At 46.5% G+C, this 17,458-nt stretch overlaps 1 protein-coding gene across 1 annotated transcript; it reads left to right on the plus strand.

Moving 5' to 3' along the window:
* Positions 1-1,028: 1,028 nt before the first annotated feature.
* ILDR1 (immunoglobulin like domain containing receptor 1) lies at positions 1,029-14,886 on the plus strand. Its single transcript, XM_066338812.1, has 8 exons — positions 1,029-1,083; positions 3,970-4,140; positions 6,081-6,230; positions 6,833-6,952; positions 7,099-7,245; positions 11,564-11,695; positions 12,699-13,504; positions 14,621-14,886. Exons 1-8 carry the CDS (start codon positions 1,029-1,031, stop codon positions 14,660-14,662), a joined length of 1,623 nt encoding a protein of 540 aa, XP_066194909.1. The 3' UTR covers positions 14,663-14,886.
* The last annotated feature ends 2,572 nt before the right edge of the window (positions 14,887-17,458 follow it).

Raw genomic sequence — 17,458 nt, forward strand, 5'->3', positions numbered from 1 at the left:
GGGGACCTGTGCCCGGAGCCGCCGCCTCCCCACGGCCCGGGGACCTGTGCCCGGAGCGGCCGCCTCCCCACGGCCCGGGGACCTGTGCCCGGAGCCGCCGCCTCCCCACGGCCCGGGGACCTGTGCCCGGAGCGGCCGCCTCCCCACGGCCCGGGGACCTGTGCCCGGAGCCGCCGCCTCCCCACGGCCCGGGGACCTGTGCCCGGAGCCGCCGCCTCCCCACGGCCCGGGGACCTGTGCCCGGAGCCGCCGCGCTCCCGTCTCCAGGCAACCGCGGCGGCGGCGGGAGCGGAGCCGGCGGGCCGGTCCGTGGCGCTACCGGGACAATTGCAGGGGTTGGTGGTAGTTTTGTTTTGGGTTGTTCGAGTTTTTTCTTTGAAGTAACCTCTGCTTTGGCCACGGCTGCGGTCCTTTTAGAACTGTACTCTAGCCTCGAGACAGGTCTAGAGGAGACAGTCTTGATCTGCGCCAGAGGAGGTTTGGGTTGGACATTAGGAAGAATTTCTTCCCGGAAAGGACGATTAGATATTGGAATGGGGTGGCCAGGGAGGTGATGAGGTCACCGTTCCCGGAGGTGGTTCAGGAAAGACTGGACGAGGCACTCCGTGCCCTGGTCTAGTTGACACGGCGGTCGGTGTTCGGTCACAGGCTGGACTGGGATATCTCCGAGGTCTTTTCCAACCGATCCGATTCTGTGATTCCGTGAATTCCCCAGACGTTCTTCCCGCCCGCAGCTCGGGTAACTTCCCATACACCTGTGTGCTCAAGATAGATAGATATAGACATATACAAACATAAAACTTTTAATAAATACATATTTTGGAATACATATTTTACATCTATATGTATATATTAAAATCAGCTGTTGAAGCTGCCGGCTGTTCTTTAGTCTAGCGTTCCGACGGAGGGTGCAGGTACGGAGGGAGGGGACTGCAGCCGGCGGCAGCGCCCGGCCCAGGGACAGGTGCCACGGAAGGGGAGGGACAGTGGGCGCGACGTCCCCGGGCGGAGGAGGAGGAGAAGGCGCCATGGGCCCGCACGGGCGCTGTCGGTGGGCGCTGCTGCTGGCCTGGCTGCCGGCCGGTGAGTGCGGCCCGGGGCTCACGGCCCTGTGCGGGCCCCCGGCCCGCCTGCCCCGGGGCAGCCCCGCGCCGCGGGGGCCGGGACTCGGGAGGCGCCCTCGGCTTTCGCCCTCGGCTAAGGTGGCGCGGGGTCCGGGGAGCGGCGGCGGTGAGGGGAAGGGGCGGCCCGGTGCGGGCGGGCGCTGTTCCCGCCCCGGGGCCCTTTCCCGCCCGCGGGGCTCTCCCGAGCTCGGCGCGAAGCCGTGCGGGGACGAGTTTCGCTCCCCAAAGGTGCGGCTGACCCGTCTCCCAGGAGGAAGTGGACTCCTGCTTCCTGGCGGCCTCCGGTATCGGTCGGTGCGGCCAGCTCGGCTGGGACCCGGGCGCTGGGCTTTGGCCTCTCGCAAGCGCCCACCCTAGCTTTTGCCTCTGGCTCGGCAGCCTCAGCCTCTTGGGGATTTCGGGGGTCGCTGCAGTGCTGCTGCACCTGCTGGGTACCTGCTCTTGTGGGGAGCAGGAGCTCACCTCCCTGCCCACGGGCGGCCTTCAGCCTGCAGAGTTCTCTGTGCCAAGCTTTGCGGGTCGCCTCACAGCCGCCAACCTCCTCTTGGAAATAAAGTGATTGTTTCGCTTCTTGGATGCTTGGGTCTTGGCTGATGATCTGGCTTTAAATACTGAAGTTGGGTTTTTCACGGAGAACCAGTGAAGGAAGCAAAAAAATATGGAGGGTGTGCTTGTTTATTGTCTTGACGGCTGTGTTCCTGGGAGATGCTTTAGCCAAAACTTGGTTACACTGGCTCCAGACGTTTGTGTCTTCACTGCAAAGCCACAGATGTAGCCAGAACTTATGAGATTGCTGGTGTCCATATTTGTTCTTTCCAACCAGTATAAGAAAGGTAGCGTCCTGCAGTGGAGTAATGCAGTCCAAGTTTAGGAACCAGCCTTAATTTCACAAATTTTTGGTTTTCTTGGAGGAGGTTAATGAGAAACTCTGGACATGCAGCAACATCTGACTGTTCTCTGGGGAGGAACAGTAGGTTTCCAACCTCTTTAGAAAATAAAGAACATACCCTTCAACTCTGGCTGTTTTGCAGAACAGAGGTAATGAGAAAGTACCCCTTCCATAAAGAGATGTGGAGTTTGTTACTAGAAAGCACACAGTGATTTTGAATGTTTTACTCTTGCCAGAGAGATGCTATTGTAGGAAATCCATGGAAAATGTTATGTTCCCATGAGCCTTGACAAGTTGGAATTCATATGGGCTTTAATTTAAATGACACTGAGATCAAGGTTTTGCCAATCTTGAGAGTTTGAATTTGTTTCTTGTGATTTTCTGCATTCAGACCCCAGAGGCAGTTATTTCACAACAAAAGCTGAAACAAGATGTGTTGGACTACAGTGCTCTTAAATAAGAGCATCTGTAGCTACTTGTCAGCAGTCTGGACCTTGCTGTGCTATAGCATCGTAAAAACTTGTTTTATCTGGAGGTTTGCACAGCTGCTGGTTTTTCTGTGTTTAGGTGCATGTGTGTATATCTTATTTTTCAGAGAAGCCTTGGATTCAGGAGTTTCCCTGGCCCTCTCAGTGTTTGCATGGTACTCTTAAGGCAAGTGAGTTTGCTCTGCCTATGCTTTCAGTTGGCTGATGAGGAGTCCTGTTTCAAACCAGAAACTGAGCAAGTACTGCATTGGCAGTACCCTACTGCGGAGTGACTTGTTGAGGCAGCAGGCACCTCTGCAGCATCGTTTCCACAGCGTGGAAACTGCGTGAGCTCATATTTGCCTGAAATGTAGTGTGGAGGTGGCAGCCTAAGAGGACACTGAATGATGCTTGACCAAGAATGATGTTTGCAGTTGTCCAGATGTTGCTACATAGTAGTAGCAACTTTTTCTCTTGTTCTCATTCTGAAAATATGGACTAGAGGGAAAATCTTTGAATATTTGATTAAAATGGAGTGTTGGTTCATGGAGACCTGTACAGTTGGTACCTTCAAGTCCCACTTTCCTTCCTGCCTTTCCTGCTATCATGCTCTGCAGTTAAGAAGCAACTAGTACAGCACTGCAATCCCTGTCTGGTTCTCTGGCATGTATTCCAGTCAGGGCATCCCACACTTGCCCTGCACTGTTTGTATTCCCTTATCAGAGGCAACTGGTGATAACTTTGCTATTGTTAATGACAAGCACAACTTACTGTACTATCAAAGTTTAAATAAGATAGAGATGTTTCTGGAATATAGCTGAACTATAGCATAGCTTAGGAGAAACTTTGTAAAACCTCCCTGAGTGTGTGCAGCTGCTTGCATGGAAAGTGCTGTGGAAGTTGTTAGGATGAGTATATAACAAATACATAATGATAGCTTAATTTAAAAGCAAAAAGGGGGTAATTGATGTGTGCTGTTCTGAAGTGGTGATAAACAACTATGTTGCTACAGCCTCAAAGTTGTATTGTCTTAATCCTGGTCACCACTAGATAACATTCTAATGAGTGTCTGAGCAAGACCTTGATAAAATTCATTTGGTGTTTATACAAACATGGCACAGCAGAACTTTTCTGATTAGGATTAAAAGCCAAGGGAGTCGCATCTCATGTGCTTCTGGGACAGTTTACACCATGTAGAAGGAGAACACAGAGTGATGTGCTGCATAATGCCTACTCATGCTCCGGAGAAAATAACTGAGTCCATAAGGTGGGCCAATGAAGCTTTCTTCTGTCAGGGAAGGATGGGGCACCTGTTCTAACCAGGGTTTGTAACCCTGGATGACTTCACTGGAGGGGCTGGGAGATCTGTACGTGCAGGTCCTGGATGGGGCCAAAGGACATGTACTTGGGTTGTTGGTCTGGTGCAGATGGTCTGATGGGAGGCCTGAGGAGTCTGTGGGCTGAGGGCCTCCTTTGTTCTTGTTGGCAGGTTGCCTCTCACTCCTGGTGACAGTGCAGGATGTCGAGCGTTACACCACCTTATTTGCCACTGTCATCCTCAAGTGTGACTACAGCACCTCGGCACAGCTGCAAGACGTGGTGGTGACCTGGCGCTTCAAATCCTTCTGCAAGGACCCCATCTTTGACTACTACTCAGCCTGTAAGTGTCAGGCTCATCTTGCAAGGATTCCCCCTTCAAGTGGGAAGAAAGGGGAAGGTAGACTCACTGGGGTAGTACAGGCCTTTGACCCCTTCCTATGCAAAAACCAGGTGGTGGCATTTCCCTGCACTCCCAAGGAAATGCAGGTCATGTCTATGATTTCCTTTGAAATGTCAAGGCCTTCTGAGATAGTAGAAATCCCATCCAAAGCAGCTCTTTTGTCCTCCTTGTCATCAACTCAGAATACAGGGCAGTTCACCTGTGGTTAACACAAGCCAATCTTGGCAGCCCCATCTTATGCTTCAGCGTGTTTGAAAGCAGGGGCCCTGCAACAAGTGGGCTTTAGGAGTCCATGGGGGACCTGCGGTTGGAGCTGGATACCTGTGACCAGAAGTTTACTGATTTTAGGAAATAGAAGAAACATATGCATTTTGAAGGGCATGAAAACTTGTAAGTAATAACATTTAGTAGTGGTGGGAGCACTTCATGTGCAGGCGTTCTGGTGCAGACAGCCTTAATTCAGGGATGTTTAATACGGTACACAAACTGCATCCCAGGATAACCACTTGGTCCAAAAAGGTGAAGATCCCTCTATGTTTAGTGTTGGTGTGGGCTCACCTAGAGTACTGTATGTGCTTCTGGGTCCCAGGATTTAAGAATATTAAGGTACTTGAATGCATCCAGAGGAGGGCAGTAAAGCTGATAGAAGGCCTGGAAGACACATCCTGCAAGGAGCAGCTAAGAATTTTGGGCTTGTCTAGTCCAGGAAAAAGGAAACTAAGGGGTGACCCTATTGCTCTCTACAACTTCTTGAGAAGGGGAAGTGAAGAGGGAGATGCTGTTCTCCTCTCCTTGGTACCCAGATAGGATGTGTGGGAATGGCTCAGTACTACATCAGTAGTGTACTACTTTACATTTTAGTCAATCCTGAAGTGATCAGACAGTTGGACTAGAAAACCTTTGTATGTCTCTGCCAACTGAACAATTCTGCTCTGTTGTTTCTAAACCTTGCAGAATGTTTAGGTAGCCAGCCATAGCACAACTGTACACTTAGAACTGAGCTCACAGTGGGTACTTGGTACCCACACTCTTTTATGCAGTCTGGATGGGTTGGGTAGGCATTGCTACAAAGTGCTCTACCACCTAGTCCCCAAGCAGGTGGTTCCCTGGCTCAGCTGATCCCAGCAGAATGTGAGTGCTTTTAGCCCAGGCCCAAGCTAATAGTCCCAAAAGGGACTTCATGCTCCATTTTAGGTATAGCAGTGCAAGAGCCTTTGACAAGCTTTGTCCTCATCTCTCTCAACTGTGGGCTCTTTACAGAAAATGCTGACTGAATCAGCTGTTTCCCCAAATCTCAGCTCCTAAGTACTTGGAAATTCAGTGTTTGTTTATGATGTGAGTCTGTCAGAAGAGTATTGTACAGAAATTGCCTCTAGTCCTCCATTAATTCTCTTGTGTGTCTTCACATTTAATCCTTCATGAGCTCCATAACCTGTAATGGGATACAGGAGGGAAAGGGAGACAATCCATCGAGCAGTTCATGCATGTCTGGATGTTTTACTTGGTAGATAAAACACATTTTTCTTTTACTTCCAGTACCTCTGGGTGTTTTATGACTTTTTTCCTTTCAGCTTCATACTGGGAGCTGCCTTCCAGCCTACCACCATTAGCTTCTTTCTACTGTTGCTCTTTCAGTTGTGAGTACAGGAGGCATCTCCTCTGCAGCTCCCACATTCTCAAAATCTCTGCCATTCCTGTGGCTCTACCTCTGTTTGTTTTTGAGTACTCCAAATCAACTTACTGGTTTGAAGCCATGGTTTGTATTGCTAAACCAAAGCAATTGCACACAATGTACTTAAGAATTTCTCTACTGCTCACAAGAAGATAGAAATTGGTCTTTTGCAATAACTTTTGACATCTCTGATGCTGTGTGTTTGTAGCATACCAGGCTGGTTTAGCCCTTGGCCAGGACCCCTCTGATGACTGCAATGACAGCCAGCGGAAGGTGCGCATTGTCATCCAGAAATACGGGCAGAAGGACCCTGTGCTGGGCATTGACTACCAGCAGCGGAAGATCACCATTCAGAACCGTGAGTGACCTCCCAGGCAGGCAGTGGACTCAGGAACTATCCACTATCTAGGTCTGCTAAGTGAGGAGAAGCATAAACATGGCTAATGTCATCTGTAGCTTATATACTGCATATGGTAAAGGAATAAGAGCAGTGAAGGGCCTTGTACCATGGCCTGAGGGTGTTGGAGGCACTACCATCTAAGGCTGAGCTGAGAATGCCAGCTGAGGAGCTCAGAGGCTAGAAAACAGTTCATTCTTCTGAGTACTGCATAACTGTCCAGGTGTGTTATATGCTCCCTGCTGTCCGTGAAGCAATAGATACTGCTCCTGCCAGAAGAGGCATTGGGATTGCTGACCTAAGAGGGGCAGTGATCTGTGTTCCAAAACCAGTAGAGTTGGCTTCCAGCAATGCAGAAAACATGGACTGGCAGTGAATACTATTTGTAGGAGTTCTCAGTGGACTCAGGTGAGATTGTTTGAAGGCGATGATCTATGCTTGGGAAGAGGGGAGATGCAGTCCTCTGTGTCTCCTGAAGGCAGAGGGCTCTTTTCAGCTGGAGCCTGAAAGTAGTATCTGTCAGTCACAAATAGCCCACTGACCTCTCAGTCCCTGTCCCACAGGAGCAGACCTTGTCATCAGTGAGGTCATGTGGTGGGACCATGGCGTGTACTACTGCACTGTGGAAGCACCAGGAGATACCTCAGGTGATGCGGACAAAGAAGTTAAGCTGATTGTTCTCCGTAAGTACCTGTGCTTTGTTTCCAAAATGTCTCCTCCTGTTCTCCTCCACCCCAAGACATATCCAGCAGTGGAGGGGTGCTCAGTAAGCTACCATGGCCAGATACATCAGGGTCAATCCTTTTTCTCTCTCCTTTTTTCCCCACAGACTGGCTCACAGTACTCCTCATTGTTCTCGGTGGCCTCCTCCTCCTCCTGCTGATGGGGATATGCTGGTGCCAGTGCTGCCCCCAGTATTGCTGCTGCCACATCCAGTGTGGCTGCTGCCCAACACGGTGCTGCTGCAATCAGAAAGGTGAGATTCAAGCAAACATGCATCCATTTGTGGCTTCTGTCAAGACAACAGCTTGGCTGGGAGCTTGCTGAGCCCCACTTCTTCCCTTTAGCTTAGCATCCATATAAACTGAGACATTTCTTTGCTCCAAGACCACCTAATCTGAAATTAGAGGAAGAGATCTCAGATACATGGAATCTATCTTGCTCATCTGTGTCTAACTATCAGAAGTTTTTCCTCACTCACACCTTGTTACCAGCTTCTTTGACACCATCCAGGGGACAATCAGCTCTCTTGTCTAGGTAGCTCAGGACTCTTCTTTCCTGTCTTCTTGTTCCATATGCCTGTGCCAGTGAGAAAGGCAAGCAAATGCCTTGGTACTAGTCTGCAAACTAGCCTTACTTTCAAGTACATTGCTCTGAGAAGAATTACATAAAAATTGGGGTTTGTTTTTTTATCTGGATGTTTTCTTCAGAGCTGTTCCTTCTACTTGAAAAAGGTTTGGTTTTCTTTGGAGAGGAAAGTGAGAAGAAAGTTGAGAAAGATGGTCTCTCTTGGTGGTCAGCCTTGCAAGTGCATTCTGAAGTTTTGAGGGTCCAAAGAAACTTTGTTGTGTTTGCTTTTATCAGTAATAAAGTTTCTGCAGTCAGACCTTGTTCTTTTAATAAGACTACTGTTTGAATTTCACGTAACCTTTGCATTCCTGTAGCTGAAATTTGGTTAGCAACAAGTAGACTAGTCCCCCTGAAGCTTACACAGTCTGACAGTAACAAAATACAACAAATAAGTTTATTTATCGTTGAAGTCACTAGGTTCTTCCCCAGATGCTACAAGGAGAAGGTTTATGAACAAAGAGCTCTGTTTCAGGTTTACCTTTACCTTCAAAACAGCTATTTAATATAGCTTGGGTGTTAGTAAGCTGTGAGAGTTTTAGATTTAAGCTTGATTTGCTTAGCTCTCGCAAAGAGTGAACAGAACATCCCTTTTCTTGCTAAAACCAAAACTAAACACTGGAGGCTTTACAGGTTGTCATGTAAAATGTTAGTGTTGAGGAGGCTATGGAAATCTGGCAGAAAAACCAGTTTCTGTGAAAGGGGAGAGATGGGATGGAGATGAGAGACTCACACCTCCAGAATTCCTAGTTCTGAGCAAAAAAGGGATTCAGAGTTGTGTGAGCTCCTTTCTGTTTTTCTATGCTGCAGATTATAGCTCATTCAAGACTGCTGCTGTTACTTCTTGCCTCCTGTTTAAGAGAGGGATTCTTGCAGGGTTCTCTTAACCTCTCCATGTTCATGAGAGAAGGTACAGACATTTCCAACCTCCTTGACTGGATGATGGATTCTGTGTCTGTAATGTCCATTCAAGCTCCCTGCCCTCTTTATCCACTTTGCAAGGGATCCATGTACCTGCTCCTCTCCACTAATACACCTTCTCTTTTCTTCATTCTGCCTCTGACTAACTTTTTTTGCACTCTCAAGAAATGATCTGGAGGCCTCAAAAAACACAGGAAGATAGATTCTTGTCTGTTTTCCAGGGGACATCTTAAAAACAGTGAGCTCACTGTTTTTAAGATGTCCCCTGGAGAACAGGCAAGAAGGGTGACATTCCACACAGCTGAGGAGAAGGCAGAAATCCTCACTTGTGTAGGAGCGCAGGGCGAGTGTGGGTGCTCCCTTCCCCGTCGTTGGCCGCTAGAGGACAGCATGGATCTGCTGAACAGTCACTGGTGCCAGTGAGGCAGGATAATCCTGGGTGCTGTGAATCACACCGTTAACGAGCATGGGTTTGAGCCGAGCAATAAAGGGAGTGCATTGTTTGAGTAATTCAGGATTGATGTACAGAAATATTAGACATGCCCCAGGAGCAAGCCAATTACGTTCCCCATGGAAAGCTCTGAGAAAAGCCCATCAGAGTAAATACACGTAGGACCTCCTTCTGTTCCTATTTGTTCCTTTTCTGCTGCGGACTTCTTCCAGTAATGAATCAGGGGAAAATAGGATATACTTGCACCTGGGTCTCACAAAGTTGCAAAATATTTTATTTTTATAATTGGCCCAGCAGCTGTTCAAGTCTGTCAAAGGTGAAGAAAAATTTTTTTCCAACAGAGAGTAAGTGGGAGAAGCAACACAATTTTCTGGGAAAGCAGGGTAGGAGTTTCTGAGTTAGGGTGAATCTGACCTTCCTCAGATAAATATGTTCACTTCAAAAAGAAAAACTTCCCGTGGTGCAGATAGGGAATCAGAGTATATACTGGGTTCAAATTGGAAGGCAAAGTATCTGGGGAAGGAAGAAGGGCTGATGGTAATGAAGGAAGTTCAAGGCTAATTCTGGATTTGTTCAGCTGTAGGGAGAGATTGGAAAATGACAGGGACAGGGTGACTTTGGTCCTGGTGACAGACTTTCTACCTTAAGAGGGAGAACCCCAAGCAGGTATGCCCACAAGTGCTGGACCTCTTACTCCTCAGGCAATGACCAAGGTCAAAACCCCAGGACATGCACTCAGTAGGGTCTAGGACATTCTCAAGGTAGTAACTGGAGGAATATGAGAGGGAGAGATGAGGCCTTCCCTTTATATTTATCTATTTTCTTTTTATTCTTTCTCTCATCCTCTAAATTCAAAATGTAAACTGGAAGGATATCCCTTGGGACAAAAGGAAAAAAAAAAAACTAATCAAGGTTGATACAAAGTTCTTGGAAGCTGCTACCTCAGACCCACAGATTTGAGGATACCAGACTATTAGGATTAAAACCCCTGAAGTTTCCAGCTTTGTAGTTTCCTCTGGTTGAAGCCAGACTGGGGAGGGGGATGGAGTTTGCAGTGGGAAATTAAGTGGAGCTGCATGAACTGTGGAGAATAGGAAGGATGTGTTAAGAGTCATGGTCAGTCCCTCTTTTGCTGCAAGTGGTGCTCTGGATAAATCCAGTGAAACAGCTGAAGGAGGACATGTTTAATAACTGGAGTGCTACCTAAAGTGGAAAGCTCAGTCCCAAAGAGCATGCAGTCTAAATGGTGCCTACTGCACTTAACCCAGGGGACAGAATTAATTGGAGCTTAGCTGCAGCCTGGTTTCTTAAAGAAGCAAATCTTATGCAGTCAACTTGTCTGTCTATCCCTTGTCTCTTTCCCTCCAATAGCTTTTAATTTCATCAGCCAGCTTCAGCCAGATTGATCAGAGGGGTAAAAGTCTCAAAGGCAATTATGTTCCTATCTGTTTCTTGAACTGTAATGTTTCGTTCATGCCTGACCAGACAAGAGGCTGCAGTAAAAGTCTGTCACTTCTGAAACTCCAGGAAAGCCATAAAGAAATTTTTAAAGGTGCTGTTGCTGAAAGGCTTCTGCCAGTAATAATAGACAAACCAAGCTTTGTAAGGTCAGGGACTTGCAGAATTTACTTGCTTGTAAACTTAAGGTTTGATTGTTTGTGGTAGAAGAAAAAGTTTCTATAAGATGTTTTTAGGTATTCTCTCAAAACAAGCAGCAGTGAGCTGTGGTTTGAAGGCAAGTGCAGTGAGATGGAAATGCTGAAAAAGGGGAAGTGAAAGTGGAGTCTGACCCCATGAATAGGGATCTGGAGTTGGCAGCAGTGGAAGCCCTGTGAAATAAAGAAATTTCCACTGTTTGCTCTTTTAGCACACTGGACATTGCTGTTGAGAACAAGAAATTTAGTTTGTTTACCACTTTGACCACACTGTCTTAGGAGATTTAATTTTAACAGTCATTCTGAGGTAAATCATGGAGTGGCAAGAAGAGTGGTCAAAAGACTAGAAAGGGAAAAGGTGGACAGTGCACCTCTGAGTGCCTTCTTTGTGGAACAGAGAAAATGATGGGAGTGTAGAGTGGAAAATATGATCTGGACAGAACCCACATAATGATGGCAAGGAAAGGTCTCATTTAGTGGGAAATCAAAGCCAAAAGGGTAAAGGACCAGTGATGAGCTGAAAGAATTTTGAGAGAGAGAGAACTGTTGCATGTCTTGATGTATGAAGCATTATTTCCCATCTTTCTGCAGCTCTACTCTTAATGACAGGGCACGTAAAAGGCTTAACTTAGTTATGTCCTGCATACTTAATCATAGTGTTATTTATTCCCAGTTGCTGGGACTGGAATCAGAATGTTAGGCAGTAAAGCTTTTCTTCTGTTTTAGGTACTTTTTCAAAGGTCAACAACTTTGCATTGGAATCTCCTGTGCTCTGTTTTACCTTTGTCATAGAGTGGAGAGAGATTTTAATTTTTTGAACTTCCTGTATCCAAAGGCTACAGCCTGTGAAGCAAAATGGTACGTGATCTGCAAGCTGTGCCCTCTGGACAGGTGCTGTAAACTTTCTTTTTCTTTTCCAGTGCTGGAACGGCACCAGTTCATGAAGCGGGCTCAGGCTCTTGCACCTTGGTTATCACCCAACATGTTCTACGGAGCTGGCGACAGGAACTCAAAACTTTCCTCTTACCAACTGAACCCTCTGCTGCAACAAGGTGAGACCATGGGCGTCATTTCAGAGGGAAATCAGGATGAGAAACAGGTAACTTCTTTGAGAAGTTCAGCATTGAGGCTTTAGCCTCTCTGCCAGAAAAGAGAGAAAGATGTTCCTAGTATGACTGCATGTCCTAGAATGACAGCTCTGCCACATCTGCAGCACACCATAAACTTGTCTGGCCGCATAAAAGCAGCCTGTTACCCTAAGTGTCTTGCTGGGCTCAGTGCTGCGTGAAGCAGTTTAACACTAACTAAGGTGTATCTGTGCTACACCCCAGCAACTGCAGGGTAAATATACCCAGCTTATCTTGCTTCGTGTGGCAGAGGAGGGTACTGCCTCTTTGTTCTGCTGTGCTGGTCACGGTCAACTCCTTATAGCCAAAACTGACATGACAAGTGAGGTGCAATTTGTTTGAGTTCTTATCAAATATCTAGTCTTCAAATTACTAAGGGCAAGCTGCCTTCTATGCAACAGATCTTGCCTGCATGCAGCAAAAAATGAAGGGCTCTTTAATGAACCAGGAAGAATTTTCTTCTCCGTTTGTTGCTTATATCTGTACACACGTGTGTGTATGTGTGCATATGTGTAAAATTTTCTTTTTTTATTTTCATTTTCTTTTGCAATACTTCTTCCGGTTCAGTGAAATGCAAAAGGAAACATTATGGTCTTTCTCTGATTATTTGTAAATAAAATGGTATCAGTACTGTAGGAAAAAAATGTTCCTCTAAATGTACAGGCTGTATTTCCAGCTATGCTGGACTTCTTACCTCTGTACTGCCTAAAATATGTTAGATCATGCTGCAGCTTATTTGTTACTACTCTTTGCACCATACCTCATTTGGTCTGGATGTGCTGGTTGTGGTGCTAGAGACTTGTGCAGCTCTTGCAGTGAGGTGCAGCAGGAGAAGAGAAGCAACTCAGCCAGAATCATGAGTGCAGAAGGGCCTTCTCTTTAGTGTTTCCTCTTGACTTGCTGTGTTCTCCTGTGCTTTTATCCTTAGATGTATCTCTGCAGAACAGTCTTCCACTGGTGCAGCCACAAGCCCAGCTTTCCCATAAGAATGGTGTTCTGGACTATCTGGAGTCCGAAATCCAAAACCTGAACATGTCTCAGCTGCGGCCTCCCTCCCAGCAGCGACAGGCCGTGCAGCCCAGCTTGCTGTCCTCGCTGGGCTCCGACATCGTGCCGCCTCCTCTGGCCGACCACATCTCCTCCATCCATGGCGGCAGCAACTCCTCACGGCCACAGAGAGCTGCCCGCACCCCCCGGCCCTGGGACTCTGCAGGAGAAGACAGAAGGGAAAACAGGAGGGGGCCATTGCCTTCCAGTAGGGATTCTCATTCCAGCTACAGCCAGGAGCCCTGGGACAGGCAGCGGGAGGATCATCCTCAGAGGCAGAGGACAAGCGGCTACAATGGCAGGCCCCAGCACTCCAGACGGGAAGTGTCACCCCCACGCCAAGCCGAGAGGGGCAGGAGCAGCAGCGGTTTCTATCCAGAGGAGACCAAGGAGCGCTCCAGCCACCCTCGTGGTGGGAGGCAGGAGCCCGGGGCAAGGCGAGAGTACGAGCACCATGCTGGCAGGAGCGATTACTCCGGCCAGAGGCGGCACAGCTACTCGCCCCCCTCTTCCCGCAGGGGCTCGTGGAGCTCCTCGGAGGAGCAGGTCCGTGTCCCGGTGTCCAACCGCAGGCGGAGGAACCGCAGGTCCCGGGAGTGGCCAGAAGAGAAACCCCCCAGTTACCGCTCCTTGGAAATCATCCCAGCTCAGGAGAAGAAGCACAAAGGTAGTGCAGGGACACGCTCGGTGAGTCAGCTGCCTTTGTGCTTTCCCATCTAAGGGAAAAGGTGGGGTTTAGGGAGTGAGAAGGAATGTTTCCTACTTTCTGTAGCCTGCTGTCTTTCAAACAGAGGCCAAGGAGCAAGGAGTGCTCTGCACAGCATGGTTATGAAGGGACTGCTGAGTGCCTGCCTTTTGACAGGCATTGCCTGGATGTAGTGTGTTCAGGGGCAAAGTAAAAAGCCAAATCCCTGGAAATGTTCAATGCCAAGTTGGATGGGGCCCTGAGCAGCCTGGTCTAGTGGAAGCTGTCCCTGCCCAAGGTAGGGTAATTGGAATCAGGTGATCTTTTAGGTCCCTTCCAACCCAAACCATGCTATGATTCTGTGATTCTAAAATAAATTAAGTCCCCTACAGGGTGACATGTTATGTTCCTGTCCCCATCCAGAGGCTTTTGGGATTCTGTGTATTTACTGGTGTTAAAATAGCTGTTCTGGTGCTGACTGGGGAGAAAGCACTTCCAGACTAGGCAGCAGCATCCATCCCTCTGTAACCATCTCTAGTGTTGGTTTACTTCTGATTTCTTCTAAACATGCATGACATTTTTAAGATGGCACGTATGGGAAAACATCCAGGTAAGATGGCTAAAGTTACCTGAAATAGGCTTTAAGGTCATGGGTGGCATGGATGAAAAATGTTTGGTTCTGCAGGCCAGGTGGAAGAGGGTGACTCCCTTGTTGGGACTCCTGAGAACTGAACATATATTATGTGAGCTTCCTGTCAGTTTGCACTGACTTCAGGTAGCAACCTAGGTGTGAAAAGCTTCATATCCAGTTCCTAATCTCCAAATCAGACAATGTATTCCCCCTGAAAATGTGAAGATTTTTTAAAATCAAAAAAGGTTAAGTGTCCCTTATCACATGTGCATATCATATGCAGAATTTTACCAGGTGTGAATATTTTGAGGGGCTGTATGTTGCACAGTACCATTTTCCCTTCTGTGTTGTGGGAGAAAGTGCAATTGTAGTTCAGCTGGAAAGTGTATATGAATGGGTTTTTTTTTATGGTGCTCAAAGCAGGTAGAAAGACATAGGATTTTCATTCATCTTTCCTTGTTCTTGAATCTTTTATTTTTTCTTGCAGGACAGAGGAAGTTCCCACAGTGGAAGAAGCATAGTCATTTAATGCCAGTACTGGAAGAACCAAAATTCCCACTGGACTCCTCCTAGTTTTTTTCTACTATTTAGGTTGAGATGGCTGCTTTTGATTGAACAAACAGCAATAAAACAGATGAAGCAGCTTCTGCTTGGACTTACAACTCTGAAGAATATATGTCTAGTGCCATGAAAGCCATACATAACCCATTTTTATTGCTGTGATTTGGGAACTTAGGTTGGGCTAAGTTCTAATGAGGTTCATTGAAAACATTCTAGTAGAAACAACAGGTTTTTTAGGAAATAGAGTGTTCACAGTCTTTAAAGAGAGAAACCAGTTCTCTTTATTAAATGTCATGGCGCTGCAAGGAGCCCAGTCTGTAGAATACTTTGCACACCAGTTACCAGAGAAAGGTTCCAATGTTCACAGAGTTGTAAAGTCACAAGACAGTAGAATAATTTAGATTGGAAGAGGCCTCTGGAGGTCATCTGATCCAGTCCCCTGGGAGCTTTGTGGGGGGAGGCACAACATCTTTTTAAGGCCCTTTGTTGTGCTTCAGAGTGTGTAACATTTATTGCTTCTGCCTGGCTGCTCAGCATAGCTGGGACCATTGCTTCCTTTTGTCCCCACTAAGCCTCTCTCCCAAACAGGAGGATCACGGTCTAGTAAGGTCTCACGGGCATTTCTGCAAATTGCCAGCTTATCTTCTCTTTACTGACTGAAAAAAACTGTTCTACTTTGAGCCTAGACCCTAGTGCCTTAAAAGATACTTGTTCTAGCCTTTCATACAGGCTTGAATTTATTTGTAAGCATAAAGGGCTACATTTACCAAGGTTTTTCCTTGCCTACAAGGACTGAGCAAAGTACCTCTACTCTCCTTTATACCACGGACCAGAATTTCCTTCAGCTCAAGGAAGCATGGTTTTGGTGAATATATCTTCCCTAGCTGTGTACTCTTTTCCATCCACTTTATTTTATCCCTTTACTCTTCGTGCCATGTATCATATACATGGGGTTGGATAAAGAACTCTGAAGAATTTTTATAGTCACCATTTTTACTGGTCTTTGCCCTGACACTTACACTAACCCTGCATGTGTGGTGCATCTGACCTGGAGCTGGATTGTAGATTTTCCTCAGTTCTCACCTTGACACTAGAATATAGAATTTCTCATGCTTTGAGACCAATTGTGAAGGAGAACTTATAATTTCTTCTTGATGAGATTAAGCCACTGTTTTAATTTAAAATGTGCTGGAGAAAGAGAAGCTCTGTGGATGCTGGCTGCTTCCATGGGAAATTGTCTTGCAGGAGACACTTCTTGGATTTAAGAGACTCCACAGTTGGCAAGGAGCTTTTGGAGAATCTTGTGAATTATTTTGCAACGCAGAGGCACTGGAGATTGGCCAGTACCAGTGACTGTCTTGCCTAACTTATTTCCTAGCCCCTTCCACATGGGGCACTTGCTACTGTTTGTTCTTTAATCTTCTGTTTACTGATGTGCTTATGCTTTTCCCTGGAAGACTTGGAGAGACTTTCACTTTGTCCACTTCCTTTTTTTTTTTTTTTTCTTTGGACAATGATGGGACACATCACACTTGGAACAAATGATCCTAGTTGGATATCCAATGCAGTTGCTGCCAACCCAGGGCTACTCCAGAGTACTCATCTTCCTACAGTTTCTTGGCTGAACATGCTTATTCATAATTTGCACCTATGGCAATAAAGCAGGAGGACCAAGGAGCTTCTCTGGTTGGCTTTCTTTCAGCACTGGAGGCCTACTTTTTGAAGACAGAAGGTCTCTTTCCCCATTTGATGGCTATCACAAAAATAATAATAATAAAAAAGAGCTAAAAGACTAACTCCAGTGTTTGAATTCAAGAAAGAAGAGTTCTAATTAGCATGGTGCTCGTCTGCTTTAGGCCAAGACTGAACAATGTGAATTGACCCATGAGTCACATTTGAAACATAAGGAATTATGTTCACAGAATCTGCAAAGCTAGGATCACTCTTGAATCTATCAGCCACTGTCTGTGGATCTTTTTATTTCTAATTTTATGACATGTTTAGGATTTTATGAATCATCTTTTTGTATGATGGGCTCTTTTTATTAGTTAAGAGGCATTTATGATGACTGCAGTGACAGAAAATGATATGAGGCTGCTTCTTCCAAAACTAGCAACCAGTTTAGACATTAGCTTTACCTTCTGCTGGCTTTTAGCAGATAGCCAGGGCCCTGCAGATTCTACCCTTGGAACTGGTGTCTTGGAATTTTACTCTCTCCTTCTGCCTCCAATAGGTTCATACATTATGCAAGAAAACTTCTTCCTATCCTAGCCCAAATGTCCAGGTTTCAAGAAAAGACTACCCCTTTGTCCATCAAAGAGTAGAGGCTATTTGAGACATGTGGTGAGATCCCAAGATAGTTGCATGGAAAGAGTTTCTTCACAGACTTTCCTTCACATTCAAGTGTGTAGAAGCCAACACATACCCAGCAAGTTTTCCCAAGAACAAGAAGCCACTCACAGTACAAGAAAACCAAGATTACTCTCTCTGTAATGGGAGCAGCTTTTGGAACTGCTGGAGTATGAGCATGCTAACAGCAGAGGTGGTGCTTTTTTATCTGCACCTATGAAGGATCCCTCCATCTTTATTTGTTCCTTTAGTCCCCATAATTGTGCTATGGTGACTAATTGTAGATTTGTGAACACAGTTCACAAATGGTGAAGTCTGAAGGATTTTATCTATATCATACTTGATTTCCTCTTTGGTCACTTTGTTCATGTTTATAGAAACATTCAACAAAACTCTTCAGGGAAGGTTGATGGTA

This window comes from Sylvia atricapilla, chromosome 2, assembly GCF_009819655.1.
Source record: "Sylvia atricapilla isolate bSylAtr1 chromosome 2, bSylAtr1.pri, whole genome shotgun sequence".
NCBI lineage: Eukaryota > Metazoa > Chordata > Aves > Passeriformes > Sylviidae > Sylvia > Sylvia atricapilla.

Bases quoted from the DNA above. Each gene is read 5' to 3' on its own strand.
- ILDR1 (XM_066338812.1), top strand. From the start codon at position 1,029: ATGGGCCCGCACGGGCGCTGTCGGTGGGCGCTGCTGCTGGCCTGGCTG. The intron at 11,696-12,698 runs GTGAGACCATGG...TTTTATCCTTAG, and splicing joins GAACCCTCTGCTGCAACAAG to ATGTATCTCTGCAGAACAGT. The intron at 13,505-14,620 runs GTGAGTCAGCTG...TTTTTCTTGCAG, and splicing joins GTAGTGCAGGGACACGCTCG to GACAGAGGAAGTTCCCACAG.